The sequence below is a fragment of the Accipiter gentilis genome, chromosome 32 (assembly GCF_929443795.1).
Source record: "Accipiter gentilis chromosome 32, bAccGen1.1, whole genome shotgun sequence".
Lineage (NCBI taxonomy): Eukaryota > Metazoa > Chordata > Aves > Accipitriformes > Accipitridae > Astur > Astur gentilis.
The window spans coordinates 9,093,227-9,113,920 of record NC_064911.1 but is presented as its reverse complement, the minus strand read 5'-3'; the positions used below and the strand labels follow the sequence as shown (position 1 = coordinate 9,113,920).

General features: G+C 43.7%; 2 protein-coding genes across 6 annotated transcripts in view; one reads left to right on the top strand and one right to left on the bottom strand.

The window, feature by feature from the left end:
• Positions 1-15: 15 nt before the first annotated feature.
• NDUFV3 (NADH:ubiquinone oxidoreductase subunit V3) lies at positions 16-11,989 on the bottom strand. Of its 2 annotated transcripts, XM_049835246.1 has the most exons (4): positions 11,674-11,989; positions 11,295-11,385; positions 4,589-5,560; positions 16-299 (listed from the first exon to the last, which is right to left on the bottom strand). In XM_049835246.1, exons 1-4 carry the CDS (start codon positions 11,719-11,721, stop codon positions 133-135), a joined length of 1,278 nt encoding a protein of 425 aa, XP_049691203.1. In that variant the 5' UTR covers positions 11,722-11,989; the 3' UTR covers positions 16-132. The 2 variants fall into 2 exon arrangements, with proteins under 2 accessions (XP_049691203.1, XP_049691204.1); XM_049835247.1 differs by lacking the exon at positions 4,589-5,560 and having other exon boundaries at positions 11,674-11,846.
• The window catches only part of WDR4 (WD repeat domain 4), a 21,678-nt gene continuing 12,744 nt past the window's right edge, over positions 11,761-20,694 (top strand). For 2 of the 4 annotated variants that reach the window (XM_049835252.1, XM_049835249.1), the window contains exons 1-6: positions 12,243-12,406; positions 12,998-13,060; positions 13,795-13,941; positions 16,165-16,321; positions 16,926-17,038; positions 20,212-20,272. In XM_049835252.1, the coding sequence (XP_049691209.1) occupies positions 12,270-12,406; positions 12,998-13,060; positions 13,795-13,941; positions 16,165-16,321; positions 16,926-17,038; positions 20,212-20,272 (678 nt within the window). In that variant the 5' untranslated portion in view covers positions 12,243-12,269. Of the gene's footprint in view, positions 11,827-12,082; positions 12,165-12,242; positions 12,407-12,997; positions 13,061-13,794; positions 13,942-16,164; positions 16,322-16,925; positions 17,039-20,211; positions 20,273-20,694 lie in introns of those variants that run through there. The other 2 variants (XM_049835250.1, XM_049835251.1) reach the window with 2 other exon arrangements.

The following is a 20,694-nucleotide window of genomic DNA, read 5'->3' as shown; positions in this document are numbered from 1 at the left end:
TCAAAAGCATAAGCATAAGTTATCATGCATCTATTTATTATTTATGATCTGATTTATAATACAGATGAAGCAACAGTGCTAAATAGAACAATTTATCATTCTGCCTGGGCATTTGTTTTGAATGTGGTTCTTTCAGTGCCTTGGTGACGGTCTTCCAGAAGATGGCTGAGGCTGCCTGAATTTTGAGAGAACCACAACAGAATCTACAAAGGTATAAATGTTATATTCATGATGCTGAAGGTTCTTGTAGGTAGAATTATCCAATTCCTCTGGAGCAGGCTCAGCAGCTGCTGTGGTCTCTGTGAAAACAAACGGTAACCGGTGACTATAAGGATGCCACAACAGAGGGCAATATTCTTAATTACTAAGCGAGCCTTCATATACTGGCATATCCCTCATCCAGTCAACATTAATTAAAAAAAAAAAAAAAAAAGAAAAAAAAGTCAGCAACTATAACAGAAGGATAAACTTACTAAGTTCTGCTGGTACCTTGTCTGGTCCTAAAGCAGCATATTAGTATGCAGTAGGGGAATAGGAATCAGTACAAGTCATCTAATACAGCATGGGTTTTAAAATCCAAACTACCACCTAATGCTGGGGGTGGATAGGGCAGAACATTTCATTTATATTTTGAAGACATATGTCTGCATTTCCCAGCTTTTTCATAGTTGCCTTGGTTTTCATTCCAGCCAGAACAGTAGGTGACATTCTTAGTAAGCCAGGAGAGGCAAAGCAGCAGTACAAATGATATATCTTCATGTCAGACCATGAGATACAGCTATTAGAACTACTCTACAGATTGAATTTTTTCCATGGGGAGAAGTGATGGAATTATTGAGGTCTCCACAGTTCAATTTCAAATGTGGTTATACTGAACAGTAATATATCAAGAGCCTTTGATGTAAATTTCCTTTCTTCTAAATGTAATCTTCTAAACTTTGTATCAGCTCTTCTTCCTAAAAGAATAACCTAATGAAGTTATTCAGAACTCCTTACTTCACATTAAATCCAACATTAATTCTTACACTTTTAGAATATTATGCAAATTTAGGCAGTACCATTTACATAAAAGGTTCCTGTTATGGACTGATTTTACAATCAATGAAATTGCAAGAAATAAAACTTTACTCCCAATATTAATTTATTTTCATATACCCAGAGTTTTAACAACAGGAAAGACATAAGCATAATCTAGTTAAAAGCTTTGTCATATAAATCTGTACGTAGTAGTTTAGGTTAGACTGTATATTAAGCTTCTTTTTGTAATACAACTGTCTACAATAAAAATACAAGAACTCAAGCAACTGAACACCAGAATTTCCCTTTAATCGTGACATAATTATTGCAGTGTAACAGTACCAGTTTAAGAGCATGTATCCATAACATTTAGCAAGGCTTGCTTATAAAATGCAATGTATTAAGCCATGGTTTCAGCAAAAGAACACACACAACCTATGAAAGGAAATATCCCTGTGCCTACTGCTTACTTCCTACTGAGACAGCTCATAGGAGACAACACTACAGATATAAAAGCCAGATGATGTGGTCTTTGCTGCAAATAGCCTCAAGAACAGGCAAGCGTAGGCAAGTGTACATTCAACCTGCAAGAGACAGTTGTTCCAAATTAAGAGACAGATGCTCAGGAAGAAAAGCAGATGGAGTCTCATTTTTCCTGCCCAAATACACTGTACTTGGCTTCTCAAAGGAAAAAATTTTCCCCGAGTTCATCCTCCCCATACTTCAGACTTCATCTATGCTTTCTGTCTTAAAGAGCAAACATTTCACAGGATGTTCTCCCGAAATGAATCAGAGGTATATTTCTGAGTTACCATGCTACTATTTTGCTACTTAGCAGTTAAAGTCAGTTTTTGCTGACTGGTTAGCATGCCTGCTCTACAAAGTGGATGACATCACCTTAACATCCAGGTTTGTAATGAGAAAAATTGCTTTTACATCTTCAGTGTGCCTGCTGCAGAGTTTGCAGATGAACAAAAGAACACAGGAACAGGACAGAAGCAGATTACAGAAGGTATCAGTAACTGTGAACATTAAATATGGAAAAGCAGTAGCTGTTCTCAAAGGTGGCCTCAAAAGGAAGAGAGAACAAGATACTCCTGGAGATACCGGTGACACTGTTGAACATGGTGTAGCTAGGTTTGACTTTTTGCCACCCTCTGGCACCCAAAGACATTACACCAGCAGTAAAGGGGTGTGAACTTGCCTGTACTAACCCCCACCTCTCCTACAGCCACTGCAACATGGTTCTCTAGCACGTACCAAACAGAAACTTTCCTGCTGTCACAGCCTTACCTACCTCCACAGAGCAAGAGGAGCTCAAGAGCAAGGGCTGCTTTCAGCAAAGCCAGGTCCTACCCAAAAGGGCTTTGCTGGTGTGGTTATGATGACGATGGGTCTGAGGCACAGTGGTACTGCTGCCCCATCACTACAGATCTACAGGAAAAGTTTGTCACCCAGGCTTAACCTTATTCTGGATTTACAGCATCAGAGTAGAGGACACTGTTTCATAGATTTTCAATGTATCATAATCTTCACCTTGAATCATTAGAACATATTAAGACCAAGTCCTCCATATCATACTTGAAATTAACTCAACTCATTTTTTGGGTCTTCATATCAGCTTCAAAGTGGGGAAAAAAAATAATGCTTGAGCATCTAGAACTCCACTGTGGATGAATGGGGAGAAAAGCATCATCTGTAGATAAATACAAATGTGTTCTCCTCCTCCCCCCCCTTTTTTTTTTTTTAAGAAAGCTTCTGCTGCTGACTGCGACGAGGAACAAGTAAGTGAAAATGTCACTTGCAAACACTGCTGTATTTTACCATTTGAGTTGCAGTCAGGGAAGAAGGCAAGCTTAGCTTCCAACTCTTAAAGCAGATCAAATTATGAGCCAACTAACCCCTTAAAACAGAAGGCAGGTCTTTTACTCAATACTGTATCCTGAAAACTGATGTACGAAAGCAATTAGTTGTCACTTAACCTGGTTAGACTCGTCACAGAATGGTTGAGGTTGGAAGACACTTCTGGAGGTCATCTGGTCCAACCCCAAATGCTCAAGCCAGGTCAGCTAAAGCAGGGTGCCCAGGACCATGTCCAGACAGTTTCTGAATGTCTGCAAGGATGGAGACTCCACCATCTCTCTGTACAACCTGCACCAGTGCTCCATCACTCTCACAGTAAAAAAAAGTGTTTCTTAATGTTCAGGCAAAACCCTGTGTTTCAGGTTGTACCCACTGCCTCTTGTCCCACCAGTGGGTACCACTGAAAAGTGTCTCACCTCTGTCTTCTTTCCACCCTCCCTTCAGGTATTTAACATACATTGATGACGTCCCCCCTGAGTCTTCTCCGGGCTGAACAGTCCCAGCTCTCTCAGCCTTTCCTCAACAGGAGAGATACTCCAGTCCCTTCATCATCTTAGTGGCCCTTAGCTGGACTCTCTCCAGTAGCTCGACATCCCTCTTGTACTGCAGAGCCCAGAAGCAAATACAGCACTCCAGGTGCATCTCACCAGGGAAGGATCACCTCCCTCGGCCTGCTTGCAACACTCTTCCTAATGCAGCCCAGGTTACCATTGGTGGTCTTTGCTGCAACGGCATATTGCTGGCTCATGTTCAACTTGCTGTCCACCTGGACATCCCAGGCCTTTTCTGCAAGGATATCATTCGAAGGATGATATCCAAGCAGTTTTACAATTATGCTGCTTTTACTTCCAAGTAGGCAAGTTCTTTAATTCAAAACAGCAACCAGGAAGGGGATCTTAAAATGGTACGCTGCCTAAGTTGAAAGGCAAGAATGGTAAGCCACCACAGTTCAGGACAGAGGGGCATTTGCTACTGAAATACACAGAATGAGATCAGTAGGTAAGTTAACAGGACTGGTAGTCAATAAGAAGACTAAGTTAGACAGGGAAGTATAGCTAGGGAAATGATTATATGATGCATGATGCTCATTCCTAAAACATATCACTGTCTCCTCCCCAACTCACTACAAAAACTGGGTTATAAGGTCAACTCTGTGCTAATTCAACATGACTCGCTTACAACCTACCAATCTCAGAATCAATACCTGTTACTGGCATTACACTATGATTTCTTGAAGTCTACTGAAATCTGAAACACTGCAAGATATGAAAAAAAAAAAAAAAAACGGTAAGAGAAAGACAGCAGGATTTAAGCAACAATAAAATGGCATCAAATTTGGCTCAGGAGAAAGGCAGCTACCAAATCCTCCCAAGAAAAGAGGGAAAACAAGTTTTGTCACACAAACCCCATCATTTTGCTCACAGTGGAAACAATCTTGGTTTCATTTTATAAGTAACTGGTTTATGAAACTAAATACAGTGAAATGAAGACCACTTCCTTTCTCAGCTTAACTGGAAACTGAGTATTACTGAGCGCTTATAACAAGTAGCAATGAACAAGAATTTATCTTCCAGAAAGTCACTGCTACATAGTTAGCTTCAGTATAAAGATCAGAGAATCATGAACAGAGAAGACTTAGAAACCCTTGAAAGAAAGTTAAACCCTAGCCCAGATGAATCAATACATTTCAAACAATTTAAAGTTGTACCCTCAATTGTGCTTCTTTCTCCATCCTGGACTCCTGTGTCCTGAATGGTCTCCTCCTCTGCTGTAGTGCCCATCACTGACACTGTGCTTTCAGAAGTCTCCTCTTCTAGTTTAGGAGCAGCTACTACTTTTGCTTCCGACTCCTGTGCCTCCTTCACCTTTTTTTGTTCTCCTCTGGATACCAGTTTTTGCTTTTTGTCTTCCTGAGTCACTGATGAAGCTTTCAGCTGAATAGCTGCTACTTGTGTTCCAATGGACTTTTCCTCCAAATAACCAGATTTATGAGTGACATCGATCAGGTCTTGGCTGTCAACCATGTGTGGGTCTAAGACCAGCTTCTGCCGATCTGCTTCTTTTGGAGTTGATTTTACTTTGGGGTCTCTTGCTTTGGATTTTGATGTTTCACGGCTAACTGATGTTTCAGAAAATGTGACCTGCTTGACAGGAGACACATCAGTTTCTGTTTTGCATGTCTTCTTCTTAGCTACATATTTTTTGTGTGATTTCTTGGACAAGTTCTCTTTTGCTAGCATTGATGCCTTTACTGCTATGTTCTCAGAAAACACGGAATCTCGTCTAGGAAACTCAACTTTGGTTTTAACGGCAACTTCTGAGTCATCATCATTTTCTTGCTCAGAATCTGAGCTAGAATCTGAATCTGAGCTGGATGAAGATGAAATTTCTTCCTCAACTAACTCTTTCCTCAAGACTCCTTCTGTTGCAGGTGTAGTGAGGTTTTCCTCCTCAAGGGAAGAAACAACTACTCGCTGAGGAAATGCAACCACAGTTTTTCTTGACATGAACATCCTCACATCTTCAGCAGAAGGTTTTGAAGCTTTCTCAAGGTTAGTACTAGATATGCTCTCACCTTTGTTTGCAGACTCTAGGAGAGAGCTGGAAGACAACATTTTAGGAAATTCAACTGGTGCCTTGATGGCTAGCAGCTTGGTGCTTCCCTGTGGTGCCACTACATCTAGGAAACGGCATAAAGAGGATTATCATCATTATATCTGACACCACTGTTAATTAGTGATCTTAGTCATACAATTTTAACTTTCTGAGATAATCTAGTACAAAAAGCAAATTGAAAGAAGTTATTATACTAAATACAGGCATTATGAAGCAGAAAGTTTTAAGACATTTTAAGTTAAAGAAACTAGAGTTCTAGTTAGCACTTAACAGTTTTTGCTGCTGCGATGCTGAAACTCATGAGATAATGCCTTTTGCTCCTTGGTCTCCCAGACTCTTTGCAAGAGCTGTTTTTCTCTGTGCTTCAATTCTGCATCACTGAAAATGGTTTACAGACACCTTCCTATCTCAGATGAACATTAAGATAGCTTGTTAACTGAGCTCTTCAAATATGCTGCTACAGAGATAATATTTGTCTATGAACAAGCCAGCGAAGCAGAAGACATAGTAAACAGACATAGCAATAGCCAGCCTCTTGCAATAGTTATCTTTAAAGCAGTAGGAAGGGATGACTCCCAAGAGACAAAGTAGCGGAATAAGAGATACCTGAGGCCATACATGAAAGCATTACTTGTTCACGCATCCATGTGACCTACCAACTGAATTGTGTCTAACAGAGTTTGACATTATCTCCCCAAGACCTTGTCTCCTCCAGTCTTCACTGTCTCCACTTCCTATTTTTGGTTTGAGATCTCCATGTAAAAAAAGGTCTTAGAAGATCTCCTAATGCTTCACATTAGCCTGCCTTTATTTCTTCTCCCTCATGGATACTTTCATTAAGCTAAATTCTCCAGACAAGGAGCCCACAGTTGAAGAGAAAGTAGCAACTTTCAGGCCCCTTCAGAGTACCAAATACCCCTTGGATGCTTGTGCCAATGCCATTCTCAAGAGGCTGATCAACAGCAAATACTGTTGCGGCTACAGAAAACAGGAGGACGGAGAGGACTGGGAGCACATTAGGAAGACACACCACCACTGAAGTTTGCTATAGCAAAGCCAACTCCATTATGAGTTGCACCACTTCCAACCAGCAGTGTAATTCAACAGATTTCCAGTCTATGGTGCAGATTTATCTGCACAGTTTGGAAACCCAAATCTACCTTACAAGACCATAAACTAGATGTAGTTTTCCCCCTTACTAGTATTTTACAGTAATACCTTGTATGATCCAAGGAGTTACTGTAATTAGTGCTGAATAGAAGCAAGTCTTTAGCAATATTCAAATGAAAATACAGAAGAGAGAGACACATGAAATTAGAAGTAAAGTATTTAAGAAAGAAATACAGAGTTCTTAACATAGGTACAAATGAAAAAAAAAATATCAGTTTACTGTACAGGTAATACTTTGAATAATTTCAAACACATACTTCTCTCTGCCAGATGGAAGGTGCAGGGCGGGGAGGGAAGTAGGAGGATGGGCAGCCACCTTTGAAAGAAGCCTGACTCCCTCCACAGACAGACACCGCCAAACAGCAGCCCATATAAACTAATATGTGAGGAAATATCACTCAGGATTGAAGAGTTCTTCAAAGAAGCATACAGGAAGGTCAAACTAACACAAGAATGCCCAAAGGGATGACAGACAAGTGAAAGCTGAGCAAAAGTTGAAGAAGTATTGATGTTAAGATATTCTAAGAAACCAAGAAGGCAGGTAACATTCAACTTGACCATTAACAGTAGGTGTTACCAGAAAAATTCTTTAAACAGTAATATTTGGATATGTGAAAAAGATACATTTCAACTTTTAATCATAAAGTCTAATACAACTAGTACAGACACTTTAATTAGGGTACTTCAAACTCTGTACCACCTGATCTGTATTTGAATCGCTTTGCCAAAAGAACAACACATTCAAATCAGTAACAAGAATATTATTCCCAGCTGCATTCTTACTGATGCTTGTAACATCAGTATCATTATCGGAATGTGTTTAAAACATGTTTGCACTCAGAAAGGTAGCATGCGGAAATTACAGCTCTATTCCCCTTCATCAACTTTGTAAGTAAACACGACCATTTTATTAAAGCAAAGCAAATTTGCACACCCTGTTTCAGGCAGAATCTGAAAAAGACAGATGCATCCTATACACCTTAACTAACCTTAACCATTTGCAGGGGAAGCAGCTAGCTGAAAGAGGTGGCCTAAGAGGTCTCCTGACACCTTGTGCAATCAGAGCTGCAGGACAATGAATCTAGAAACTGATGCTAAAGTACATCTCAAACACACTTAAAATAATGAAGAAAAAAAAATAATAAAAAGCAATTTGTTATTCAGTCAAGCTTATAGCAATCTATGCAGCAACAGCTTCCTTAATGGAACAACCAAGCTTTTATTTGCTTTGGCGTTTAAGAAGCTAACATTAGAAGCCAAAAGTCTGCATTCAACTACTATTTCAGTGGTCTTTTCAGCAGCTGTCAGCAAGTCTGATCACTCCTATGTATGGTTCCATGGAGTTTGCTTTTTAAGCACCTGCATCTCTAATTTGGGATGGGAATCCTACTCACTGAATCAGTAAGCCTCTATTTACAAACAGCATTTTGCACAAGATATCCCTCTTTGAAATTCGTATTCATGTTTTGACTTTAGTCAGGGACAGAAAGGGTTCAAATACTTCTGAATGTCAAATGCACTGCAGCATCCAAACCCAGGTCCATGTATTGACTTGCTTGCAAACCTATAGGGCAAGAAGCATTATAACTAAATTTAACAGAACAGGGCCATGGTAGTTTGCTGCAGCTTCTCAACACTGTTGCCTGGAGCAGATATTCAGATCTTGCAAGTCTTTCTCTCTCTCTGTAAAATGGGACGCTTTTTGACCCTCATAATCCAAACATTTCAAAAGAGAAGGGCGAGTATCTGAAGTTCAAAACCAGATTTTGCACCTCATTAAAAAAAGTAACTTGCTACACTCATTTCCACCAAATTTCAGGCAACTTGCAAAGCTTCTTTTTATTAAGACAAATGTAATGGTAGCTCTCCTTAAGTCTGATCAAGCATCACAGCAGCTAGCATATTAAATTGAAGGTAAACAGGAAAGAAGTGTCAAACTCACAACATGGCCTATGAATATAAATATATCCCAAGCAGACCCAGTCCTGCCAGACCTTTAGTTTTCTTACTACATAGTACATTTCAACAGAAATCCTTGTTTACATGGTGGTGACCTTTCACTTTCTGGGCTTACATAGCAGCTGTTCAGAGACATGGCTGTGAGCATTTCTAAGCAATTCTTGCCTATGTTCTCACCAACAAGGAGGGGCTGGTGGGGAATGTGATGCTCAAGGGCAGCCTTGGCTGCAATGACCATGAAACAGTGAAGTTCAAGATCCTTAGGGCAGTGAGGAGGCCACACAGCAAGCTCACTACCCTGAACTTCAGGAGAGCAGACTTTGGCCTCTTCAGGGATCTGCTTGGTAGAGTACCATGGGATAAAGCGCTGGAGGGAAGAGGGGCCCAAAAAAGCTGGTTAATATTCAAGGGTCACCTCCTCCAAGCTCAGGAGCAATGCATCCCAACAAAGAAGAAGTCAGGCAAAACCACCAGGAAGCCTGTACGGATGAACAAGGAACTCCTGATCAAACTCAAACACAAAAAGGAAGCCTACAGAGGGTGGAAGCAAGGACAGGTAGCCAGGGATCAGGTTAGAAAGCTAAAGCCCTGACAGAATTAAATCAGGCCAGGGACATCAAGGGCAACAAGAAAAGCTTCTGTAAGTACACTGGTGATAAAAGGAAGACTAGGGAAAATGCGGGCCCTCTCTAGAAGGAAACGGGAGACCTGGTTACCTGGGACATGGAGAACGCTGATGTACTCAACAACTTTTTTACCTCAGTCTTCACCGGCAAGTGCTCCACACATAGCACCCAAGACGTAGCAGGCAAAGGGACTGGGAGAATGAAGAACCACACACCGTAGGAGAAGATCTGGTTCGAGACCATCTAAGGAACCTGAAGGTGCACAAGTCCATGGGACCTGATAAGATGCATCCAGGGGTCCCAAGGGAACTGGTGGATGAAGTGGGTAAGCTACTATCCATCATATTTGAGAAGTTGTGGCAGTATGGGGAAGTTCCCACTGACTGGATAAGGGAAAACATAACCCCCATTTTTAAAAAGGGGAAAAAAGGAAGACGTGGGGAACTACAGACCAGTCATTCTCACCTCTGTGCCCAGCAAGATCATGGAGTGGATCCTCCTGGAAACTATGCTAAGGCACACGGAAAATAAGGAGGCGATTGGTGACAGTCAACATGGCTTCACTAAGGGCAAACGGTACCTGACAAATCTGGTGGCCTTCTACAACAGGGTTACAGCCTTGGTGGATAAGGGAAGAGCAAAGGATGTCATCTACCTGGCCTTGTGCAAAGCATGTGACACTGTCCCGCATGACATCCTTGTCCCTAAATTGGAGAGACATAGATCTGATGGATGGACCACTCGGTGTGTAAGGAATTGTCTGAATGGTTGCCCTCAAAAGAGCTGCGGTCAATGACCCAATGTCCGAGCGGAGACCAGCGACTAGTGGCGTTCCTCGGGGGTCAGTATTGGGACCAGCGCTCTTTAACATCTTTGTCAGTGACATGCACAGTGGGATTGAGTGCACCCTCAGCAAGTTTGCGGATGACACCAAGCTGTGTGGTGTGGTCAACATGCTGGAGGGAAGGGATGCCATCCAGAGGGACCTTGACAGGCTTGAGAGGTAGGTCCATGCAAACCTCATGAAGTTCAACAAGGCCAAGTGCAAGGTCCTGCCCATGGGTTGGGGCAATCCCAAGCACAAATACAGGCTAGGTGATAAGTGGACTGAGAGCAGCCCTGACAAGAAGGACTTGGGGTGTTGGTTGACAAGAAGCTCAACGTGACCCGGCAACGTGCACTTGCAGCCCAGAAAGCCAAGAGTATCCTGGGCTGCAGCTAAAGAAGTGTGACCAGCAGGTGAAGGGAATCGATTCTCCCCCTCCACTCCACTCTCGTGAGACCCCCTCACCCGGACTACTGTGTTCAGTTCTGGGGCCCCCAACATAAGGAGGACATGGACCTGTTGGAGCGAGTCCAGAGGAAGGCCACAAAGATGATCAGGGGGCTGAAGCACCTCTCCTATGAAGACAGGCTGAGAGAGTTGAGCTTGTTCAGCCTAGAGAAGAGAAGGCTCCTGGGAGACCTTATAGCAGCCTTCCAGTACCTAACAGAGGGCCTACAAGAAAGCCAGAGAGAGATTTTTTACAAGGGCATTTAGTAATAGGACAAGGGGTAGTGGCTTTAAACTGAAAGAAGGTAGATTTAGGTTAGATGTAAGGAAGAAGTTCTTCACTGTGAGGGTGGGGAGGCACAGGCAGAGGTTGCCCAGAGAAGCTGTTGCTGCCCCATCCCTGGCAGTGTTCAAGGCCAGGTTGGATGGGGCTTTGAGCAACCTGGTCTAGTGGAAGGTGTCCCTGCCCATGGCAGGGGGGTTGGAACTAGATGATCTTTAAGGTCCCTTCCAACCCAAACCATTCTATGATAACCAGAGGGACTTGAACTTCAGACAGGCACTCCCTGGTCCAACAGGCAGATAAACTTTTATGGTCTGGGCACCACCACAGGGTGCAGAAGGCTCCCGAGGCCGGCAGGCTGCAGGGGAAGGCGGTTCGCTACCCTGCTGGTTTAGCAGCAGAAAACAGGCTCTGCTACGCGCAGCTGTACACCCATTTGCTTTTATTTACAACCCCACCACCGCTCAGCACGAAACAAGCATCTTACTCTTCGGCGGCGTCCGGGAGCCCACCGGCTTGGTGCAGAGCGCCGCGGAGGGGGCCGCTCCTCGCAGCCCCCAAGCCTCCAGCCGCAACACCTGCAAAGCACCATATAAAAGAAATGAACGAAACGGGACAAAAAACGTCTCTTGGGTACGAGGGGACTTCCCCCAACCCAAGGCGCATGCGCGCAAACGCCGCCAGTCCCGCCCGCTGCCCTGCCCCACGCCCGCGCACCGGGCCCGGGGTGGGGGAGGTGACCGACTGGGTACGTGCCACCGAGAGGAGCCGAGCAACCGCACGGGGGTAGAGGCGGCCCGAGAGAGCTCTTCTCTGCCTTTCTACCCCCCCGCCCCGCTCCGCGCGGAGCCCACCCTACCCCTTACCTCACGAGTCGCCGCTCGGCCGCAACCCAGCAGCGAGGGAGCGGCCATCTTGACGTGGGCGGGGTCTAAGCCGTGAGGCGGTGGCGGACGCCGTTAGTGGGGGGGGAGAGGGGGGGGGATGGAGTGTCGTCAGCGGGGGTGGAAATTAAATAGGCAAGTTCGTGTCTCCTGAGCGGCCTGACGGGGGCTTGCGTTACCGCTTCATACGCTTAATGCAGAAAATACCAAAGTATTTTCACACAGAATCGCCGCTTTTACGTTAAAAGCGGTCATTCTCTGCAGCTGCACCCCGAATGCTCTCTGGCGCAGCCCCGTCAAACCCCGCTCCCCTCGACGGCGCCAGGCGGGAGCGACCGCCCCAACCCCGAGGCGTACGGCACAGCCGGCGCCGCTGCCGTGCTCTCCCCGCCCTCCGGTTCCCCTCAGCCCGCTTCGGGGAAAGCCGTCGCCGTGACGCGCCGCGGAGCGGACGGACGGATGTTCCCTCACAGGTTCGCCCCCGCGGCTTTCCTTCGCCGCGCAAGCTGCGTCATCGCCTCGTGCCGTGACGCCGGTAGCCTGCGCCCGCCGTGGCGCGCACGTGGCGGTGTTGACGCATGGAAGGTGGCGGAGGGGGACGCGGCCCCGGGCCCGGTCCCGGACCCGGACCCGGACCGGCGCTGGCGCTCCGCGGGGCGCTGATGGCCGCCAGCGGTGGCGGCCGGCTGCTGGCGGCGCGGTACAGGGAGGCCGGGTCAGTGCCGGGCGGGTGCGGGGCCTGTTCCGCTGGCGGAGCGGCGGAGGCCGCCCCGCCGGTCGCGGCCTAGCGCTGAGGGGGGGGGGGTGGCCCTGCGGCTTCCGCAGCGAGTGCCAGGGCCGGGGGGAGGTGGTGGGAGCGTGGAGGAGGCTCGTCCTGCTGCCGCCTTCCGGCAGGGCCATTGTGTGCGCTCCTGGTGCTGACAGAGCGCTTCGAAGGTTTTTGGTCGTTAAGGGTTTTCTGGCGCGATTATGCCCCAGGAGACGGGCGTCACTGGTGTGTGAGCAACAGGGTGGCGGCTAGAGACGAAGGTGTTAAGCCTGACAAAAGTAAAATATCACCGTTGCTTTGCCAACAGGTGGGAATTTATTTTTTTTCGGCATGTGCGTACAGTCCAAGGTTTTAAACTTCTACCGCGTCCGTAGCACTTTGGGAGCCCATTTCACAGGGGTGGTTCCTCGAGATAGGGGTCAGTTGCGCAAATAACTGTGAAATAATAGCTTGTTACAAAGGAGCTGACGCTCGTCATAGTTAAACTCATGGTGGTTCTAGTTCCTGTGGGTTTAGTCTGTTGTTTTTTATTTGCAGTGATGATAGTCTCTTCGTATACGATTGCATCAATGCGGAGAAGAAGACCTTAGGAAATAAAGGGTGAGAAAATCTGCTTAGGTAATCTGCTGTTTTCCTGGAGGGTGCTTCTCCTCCTGAGGTTATGTGGCAGTGAAGGTAATAAAGTCTAGGGATGACTCCTTGATCAGGAGATGGCTAGGTTGTTTTTGCTAACCCTGATGGATATATATGTATGTAATTTTTTGTTTCTTGCAGAGGGGAGACTCTACACTATTTTCGTTTTTAGAGAAACACCAGTAGTGTAATCAATGATTCTGTATAACTCTTCTTGGTCAAGACATTTATGGGAGAATGCTGCATTTTTTATTAGACCATCTAAGCCAGAAAAAACCCCCAAACCAGTTACATAACTCCTCCTTCAGGTCTATTCTCTTAAGTCATGAGATTTCAAAACCTGAAAAAGTTTTTTTCTTAGTTTAAATTCAACCACTGGACGTTGTTTTACCTGTAGCCAGTTTTACTGTTTTCTCCTAAATTTGTGTTAAGATCTGCTAGCACAAACTCTAGCGTTGGTTGTTTTGGTGGTTTTTTTTAAGCAGGTAATGATGCAGGCTTAGACCTTATATCAGTTTCCTTTTTCTTGGCTTTTTTCTTTGCACTAATGTTCAAGTTGGCTCAACATTTTAGGCACAAATAAAACTTTTAGCGTTGTACTTTGTTCTTCATGCTCCTTATTGGTGGTGTGGGAACAACCTTCTCTTAAGGATTTCGCTAACTCTCAGGTTGTGAACTATTGTTCCCCTTCTTTCTATTAGGCAGGATGGAAAACCAACAGATAAAGGAAGTGATGACATCCTAGCTTTTGCCTTCTCCCCATCAGGAGATTATTTTGCCTTGACAGATGACAGCAAACGTCTGATTCTGTTCCATACAAAGCCTTCCTGGGAATGTGTTAGCATCAGGTAAGGAAATAGGATGTTGCATGTCACTTTGTTATGGAGTTACAGCTGATTAATTTAGAATTATAAAATAGTAGTGCTTGGGATGTTGCCATCTGTTATCACTAAGCTTCCTCTTTTTTCTTTTTCTTTTTCTTCTTGCTCAAATTTAATGTTCTTGGGAATTCAAAGATATTTGTCAAGAGGTGATGTGTGGTATGCCCCACACCAAGAATGGGAGTGCACATGTTTATATCATTGGCCAAGGAAAGGATAGTCTCTTTTCTTAGTCCAAAAGACAGTATTTGCATCTTTGAGAACTGAAACTTTACCCGCTCCTAGTGAACAGTAAGGTTGGGCCCGTAAGAGTGATGCTGAGCAGTTTAGTGGGTGCATTGTCGGTTTTTGTTGATTTGGAGAAGATGTTTTGGGGAGTTTGTGAACTCTCTTAAAAGCATATCTTCAGAGATGCTGCCAACTGTTTCCTTCTGTAGTACGGTCCTCTTGAGAAAACAGTCTGTAGCTGTCCACCAGAGGTCCTCCAGTTACAAGTTTTCTGCTGCTGCTTGTGACAGTTGTCTATAAAAAAGAGGACCATGAAGGGCTTCCTGAGAAAGTACCTCAGCATGCGATGTCTCTACTTCTGGTGGTCTCTGACAAATGTGAGGCTCTGGTTGCAAAACGAAATGGAGTCTCTGTCAGCTTGGCTCTGTGTGTAGGGTACGTGATGAACCTTTGGTGAGTTAACCAATCTTGTAATGAGTAAGTAATCACTGACAAAACCAGAAATGGCAAATTCTGTTCATTCTGCGTTCTGTCTTCCCTGCTGTCTTGCCCTGTATGTCTTGCCTGTAATATGCCATTGGATAATTGTTTGATGCAGTTTTGTGCTGAAAGATGAACTAGGACAACAGTGGGATTTTTTTGGAATGTCACTACCTCCTGTTAGGAAACTGTGAATACAGGCAAAAGGGCCTCTGTGTGAAAAAAAGAATGCCAAAGTTGAGCTGTATAATTTGCATTGGTGTTTTGTGGCACACTGTATAAAAGTTTTCACGCGGTGCTAGCTTTTGTAGTTAGCTCGTTTCAGACAAGGGGAACTTTTGAATCCTTGTGTTTAAGATCAAAGGCAGTACAATGAACTTGGAGCAAGACTTTTTCTTGTTGGCAAGGTAACCTATTTTGAAACTGTGCTCCCTGAGCCTGCAATTTGTTAGTAGGCGTTTTTGTCCAATACGTTTTCCCATTGTTACGGTGTTCCTTTAAACAGCCACTAAAAAGTAACAGAAGTTCTGTCTTCCTACCTGAAGTACAGTATATTGTTCTTTTGCCACCAGACAGTCACTGAATTGCAGAGTAGGTGAATGGGAATGTCCATTCCCTACGATCCCTGGTGTCCACAGTCCTATGTTAACACACAGGACATAGAGGGGTTTGGAAAACAGGTGTTATAAAAAGAAAAGAATAACAGTAATAACAATAGCTGTTAAGTTGCAGAAGCATTCTCCAGACTAAGTGATTAAACCTTTTTTAAAACTTGTTTTCTGACATGTATGGCCCTACATTTATCTGAAAAGTTGTAAGAAAACTGTTACCTGCTACCTGGCAACAGGCACTAAATGATACTGGCAGATGATGAGGGAAACTCAGAGTTCAAGTTCAGGGCTTTGCCTGGACACCATACCCTGAGAGTGTGGTGCTCTGACTCTGGATGTGGGGAGGAAGAGTCCTTGAGGCTCACAAGGAAGGGCTTCCTTTTACAGTACAAAGTGGCAACTGGAGAATTAGTTTCAACACAGTTTGTAGATGTGTTGCTGCAAAGGACTTTTACTAGGAGAACTACCTTGTCTTCTCTTTTTTACGTGTTTAACTTGTATTTTTATTATGGAGAGTGCGAGAAAGTCTACCAGCTTTCTTTAGATACTGGCAGGCTGCCGAGGCAAAATGATCCGTTGAGAAAGTACCTAAGCAAAATGCAGGCATGCAACTTTAATGGTCTCTCCATTATTCCCCCCCCCCCCCCCCCGCCCAGATGTTTGCTATTACATAGTTTAGTCATTTAATAGGTCTCAAAAGTGCTATTTCAGTCCCATACCCTCCCTTAACATTATTCTCATTGCTGCCATTTCAAGAATGTTGCATCTGAGAGCTTTTTGTCCAGTCTCTTGGTCTGTTTAACTGGGTCTGAATCCAGGCTTGCTGAAGCTGCCATCCAGAGCTGTTCAAACTGTGCCATTTTTCTTTCAGGTCTGTGAGCAGGAGATGTACTTCCTTGATTATCACAGCTGCAGAGGATAAGATTCTGGTTGCAGACAAATCTGGTGATGTCTATTCTTACTCAATAACAGAACCCCAAGCAGATGGAAAACTTGAGCTGGGTCACTTGTCTCTGCTATTGGATGTGGTAAGTATGTGCCTCCTCGCAGTTAGTGTACAAACCTGCATTCCTGCTTGTGTTTGGGTCTTTCAGCATTGCTCTTGTCCTAGATTTGGGGGTTTGTTTTTTTTATATAAATGATGTATGTGGTCTGGATTTCTTCCTACTGAGTTTGTGTCTGCAGAATTTGGTGAAGAAACAAGCTTACCAAAGGATTATCTGTTCTGGGAGTGTGAGTGTTCAAAAAGTCTTCATGTTGCAGTCACAGAAGACTCGGTGGTGGAATATATATGGGAATTCCCCCAGTCTGTCATGTCAGTTGGGCCCTTCAGTGTGATAAGTTTCTTTCTTCTTAAGATGCAGTGGGACTGCTGCCTGTACCATTGGAGCTCAGTAGCTTTCACTGAACCCAGTAGTCGGTGTCGCTTGTCTTAGTGAGCGAGGAAGTTACTGTTGTAAAGGTTTATGCTTTCATTGTCAGGGGGAAAGCGTGGCTTAATGTTTGCACTTGCCATTCAGAGTCAAGAGAAACAGATAGTTTACTGCTTATCTTTATTTTTCCTGGTTAGCAAGAATTATATTAAAACAAACATTGAACTACTGGACACTAAAACTCTCCCTTTACCAACAGACACTGAGTCCTGATGACCAGTATATCCTAACTGCAGACAGAGATGAGAAGATCAGAGTCAGCTTGGCAAAGGCTCCTCATAATATTGTATCCTACTGTCTGGGACACAAAGAGTAAGTTTGTTGTGTGCAGAAGTTATTGTGTGCCGGTCTTCACTGTGCCTCAGTGGATGAAATGATTGTCTCCTCAAATCATATTAAACAACAGCTAGGTCTATGTTGGAATCACAGAAACATAGGATGGTTTGGGTTGGAAGGGATCTTTAAAAGTCATCTAGTCCAGCCCCCTTGCAATGAGCAGGGACATCTTCAACTAGATCAGGTTGCTCAGAGCCCCGTCCAACCTGACCTTTAACGTTTCCAGGGATGTGGCATCTCTCTGGGCAACCTGTTGCAGTGTTTCACCGCCCTCATTGTAAAAAATTCCTTATACCTAGTCTGAATGTACCCTCTTTTAGTTTAAAACCATTAGCCCTTGTCCTATCATGTCAGGTCCTATTGAAAAGTCTGTCCTTATCTTTCTTATAAGCCCTCTTTAAGTATTGCAAGGTTGCAGTAAGGTCTCCCCAGAGCCTTCTCTTCTCCAGGCTAAACCACCCCAACTCTCTCTGCCTGTCCTTATGGGGAGAGGTGTTCCATCCCTCTGATCATTTTTGTGGCCCCCCTCTGGACCTGCTTGAACAGGTCCATGTGTTTCCTGTTTTGAGGGCTTCAGAACTGGGCAGAGTACTCCAGGTGGGGTCTCATCAGAGTGGAGTAGAGAGCCAGAATTACCTCCGTCGACCTGCTGGTCACAGGAGAATCCAAAGCCCGGAGATTGTTAGTTCAGGATGGAGCCTACCTTAGCCTTAGGAAAGGAAATCTTAGGAAGTCTTTGTGGCTTGAACAGACGCTAATCTAATGGCATCTCAATGCAGAGCTCAGACTTGGAGGTTCTGTGGTAATGCAGAAAAACCTGGCTGTATCAATAGGACGGATAAAGCACTCTTCCTGCCTGGACATTAGACTGCAGTGAGCTGGAGGGTGCAAAATGGTCCCATAAAATAGATTCAAGGAATCACGGTTTTTAATGTAGTTACCTGGCCTTTCTGGTAGCTGAGAAAAGGGACTTGGTGTTTTACTTGAGATTGGTTCTATTGCTATGAGGAGGAACACTCAGGCAAATAGAAGGATCTGTGGAAGGTGGATCATAGGGGATATCCCTGTAGAAAGATGATGTGCTGCTGTGTTACTAAGTCCAGTAAAACGTAGGGTTCACTCTGCATCAAAACAGAAAGGATGATCTCACCTTTCCCTTCCTTTCCTTTCTCCTCCATCCTGAAGTAAAGGTCCTAATTACAGTGATCTAAAGAGTGGAAGGCAGCAAAACAACCTGCTAGCTACACTGATGTGATTCAGATGTACTCTGACTTGCTAGGAGACTGGTAGTTTTTTAGGAATAGGAATGGGGGTTGTCTTCAAGCCAGTTTATCAGGACTTTCTTTTCAGCCTACAGGAGGGACTATCCTTTCCCTTTTCTTCTCAGTAGTCCTTTTCCCATAAAGAAGACTGACATGGCAAATAAACTTTTAAAAGACTTTTCCCCCTACATTTTGCTGCTTAAAATGTCTATGAATTGTGGTATTTTCAAAGTCTCTTGCCTTTGCCTTCCACAAAACCACATAGAGGTGGGCTTTTGAAGGCTTTTTGTTGTTGTCAGTTAGGGGTTTTGAGTAGGGTTGGGGGGTTATGCAAGGTTTTTTTTGTGTGTCCACTGCTACATTTGAAGTCCACAGTGACAAGGTAACAGAGAAGACATGACCCTGCATAGGGCAGGGAATGCATGTAATTCTGCTTGTCTGGCCATAACAGACAAGGGATAACACCCTTCCAGGCACATTCTTTCATGAGATGATGCAACGTGGTACAGTCAACTCACTATATCAGAAACAAGACTTAAAGAAAGATGATGTGACTAGAGAACTTGAGATTTGGGTAAACTTACCCACGAAGGTGTTTTAATAGAGCATTTAGGACACAGATTAATTTGGAGTGTCAGTTTGATTTTAATAACATCATTTGGTAGTCTAACCTGTGTAGAATTGGCATAGTACAAAAGCAAGAGACTACTCATGTTAAAGATCTAAGTAGTCTTTGATCAGGTCAGTTTCTGTAGCATATTTACAGAGCCATGTCTGATGTTCCACCTACTGTGTACACAGTTGTGCTTTCTAATGAACAGAACTTGATGGTTCGAAGGACACATTTAAACTGGGGCTGTTGTGTCTGCACAGAGAGTTCACTAGTGGCCACAGAGTGGAAAAGCACTTAGTGTAAATTGATTGAAATATTTTTAAAAATTCAATATTTAAATTAGGAATGAATAAGCAAAGGATTGCATAAAGCAGCTATAATTGTTGTCTTGTTTCACGCTCCTGGGTTTTCTTCTTTCAACAGGGTGCATGGTGATTCTTGCTGGATCTATTACACCTGCATGCACCTGCCATTACTGCTTTGACATGAAAGTTTGTATTACAGTGACCAAATCTATTCCTTCTATTTTTTTCTCTTTCTTTTTTTATTGGCCTCAAAATTATGTCTGTTTTCAAAAGCAAGACTGTCTCACTTAGGTAATGTTTTGCTCAGGTCACTCTGTTTTTAGTTGCCGAGCTCTAAGATAATAATGAACTCCAGAAGTTCAGGTCCTCATTACTCAGCAAAGACAAGTCATGGTAGACACAGCAGTATTACATACTTCTGAAAAACAAGGTTTCTAGGTGAATGTAGAAGCTGGTGGTAAATTGCCACATGTTTGTTTTAAAATTTTGTAAAGATTGCTTTTGAATGATCTCCAAATGTGATGGGAGAGATCTGGTACTCTGAAAGCTGAGTCATCACTGTTGTGTTTTAAAAGCATCTGTTGATTCATGTTTTTAATGTGCATCATGAATTGAGAAAGGGGAATGTGCTACTCAAGTAAATCTGTCTCCATTGGCATTTTTTGGTCTAAATGGCAATGTTCTCAGTCGGGAGGAAGTCAGTAGAATTCCTTAAGTGCAGATGGGGAAATACTTTTTTTCTTCTATTACGTAGAAAGTCAGTAGTTTGTGTAGTATATACACTGTATTAAGTACTGTAGACATATTTTTTCTTCCTCCTAATTAGCTTGATGTGGAGAATCTGCTTGTTTGTTTGTTTGTTTGTTTATTATAAGGTTCTCTTTAATATTGGTGTTTTTTCTTACTGCGTGTGTGTAAAGACCAGAGCGTCATGCAAGAGAGTTCAACTTTTGACTACTTTCCCTTTAGGTTTGTAAGCAAAATACTTGTAATACCCAACTATCCTGATCTGCTGTTGTCAGCTTCGGGGGTATGTATTGCAATTTCTTCAAAAAAGTATTTTTCTTGAAAATTTAGACTTTAAAACCATTGTTTGCTTGTGTTTCCTGCAAGTTGCTTGGGATACTTGGAATAATCTGTCATGGTTTACAGCATGCCCTCTCTCTCCCCCCTTTCTCAGCTTTCTGTTCAGTGTTCAGTCATTCTATTGCTAGATCATATAAGAGCTGTTTACTGTGTTTATAGCAAGGCTAGCTTCTTATTCAAGATCTTTGGGATGAAGGAATCACAAAGTCCTTAGTATTTCTTCATCATTAACTCTTGCTTTGGAGCACAGATAAACTTTAATCATTGGACTATTAAACAACTTTGAAGCAAATGGGTATTATGCCAGCCTGCCATTGAGTAGATGGAGTTGGTCTAGAAGAAGGGAGACAATATTCTTTGTTTCCC

Excerpts from the sequence above, each read along its gene's own strand:
- NDUFV3 (XM_049835246.1), bottom strand. The coding sequence starts at position 11,721 with ATGGCCGCTCCCTCGCTGCTGGGTTGCGGCCGAGCGGCGACTCGTGAG. Across the intron at positions 11,386-11,673 it reads GCCGAGCGGCGACTCGTGAG|GTGTTGCGGCTGGAGGCTTG; the intron begins GTAAGGGGTAGG and ends GGTGCTTTGCAG. Across the intron at positions 300-4,588 it reads AGAAAGAAGCACAATTGAGG|AGACCACAGCAGCTGCTGAG; the intron begins GTACAACTTTAA and ends TTGTTTTCACAG.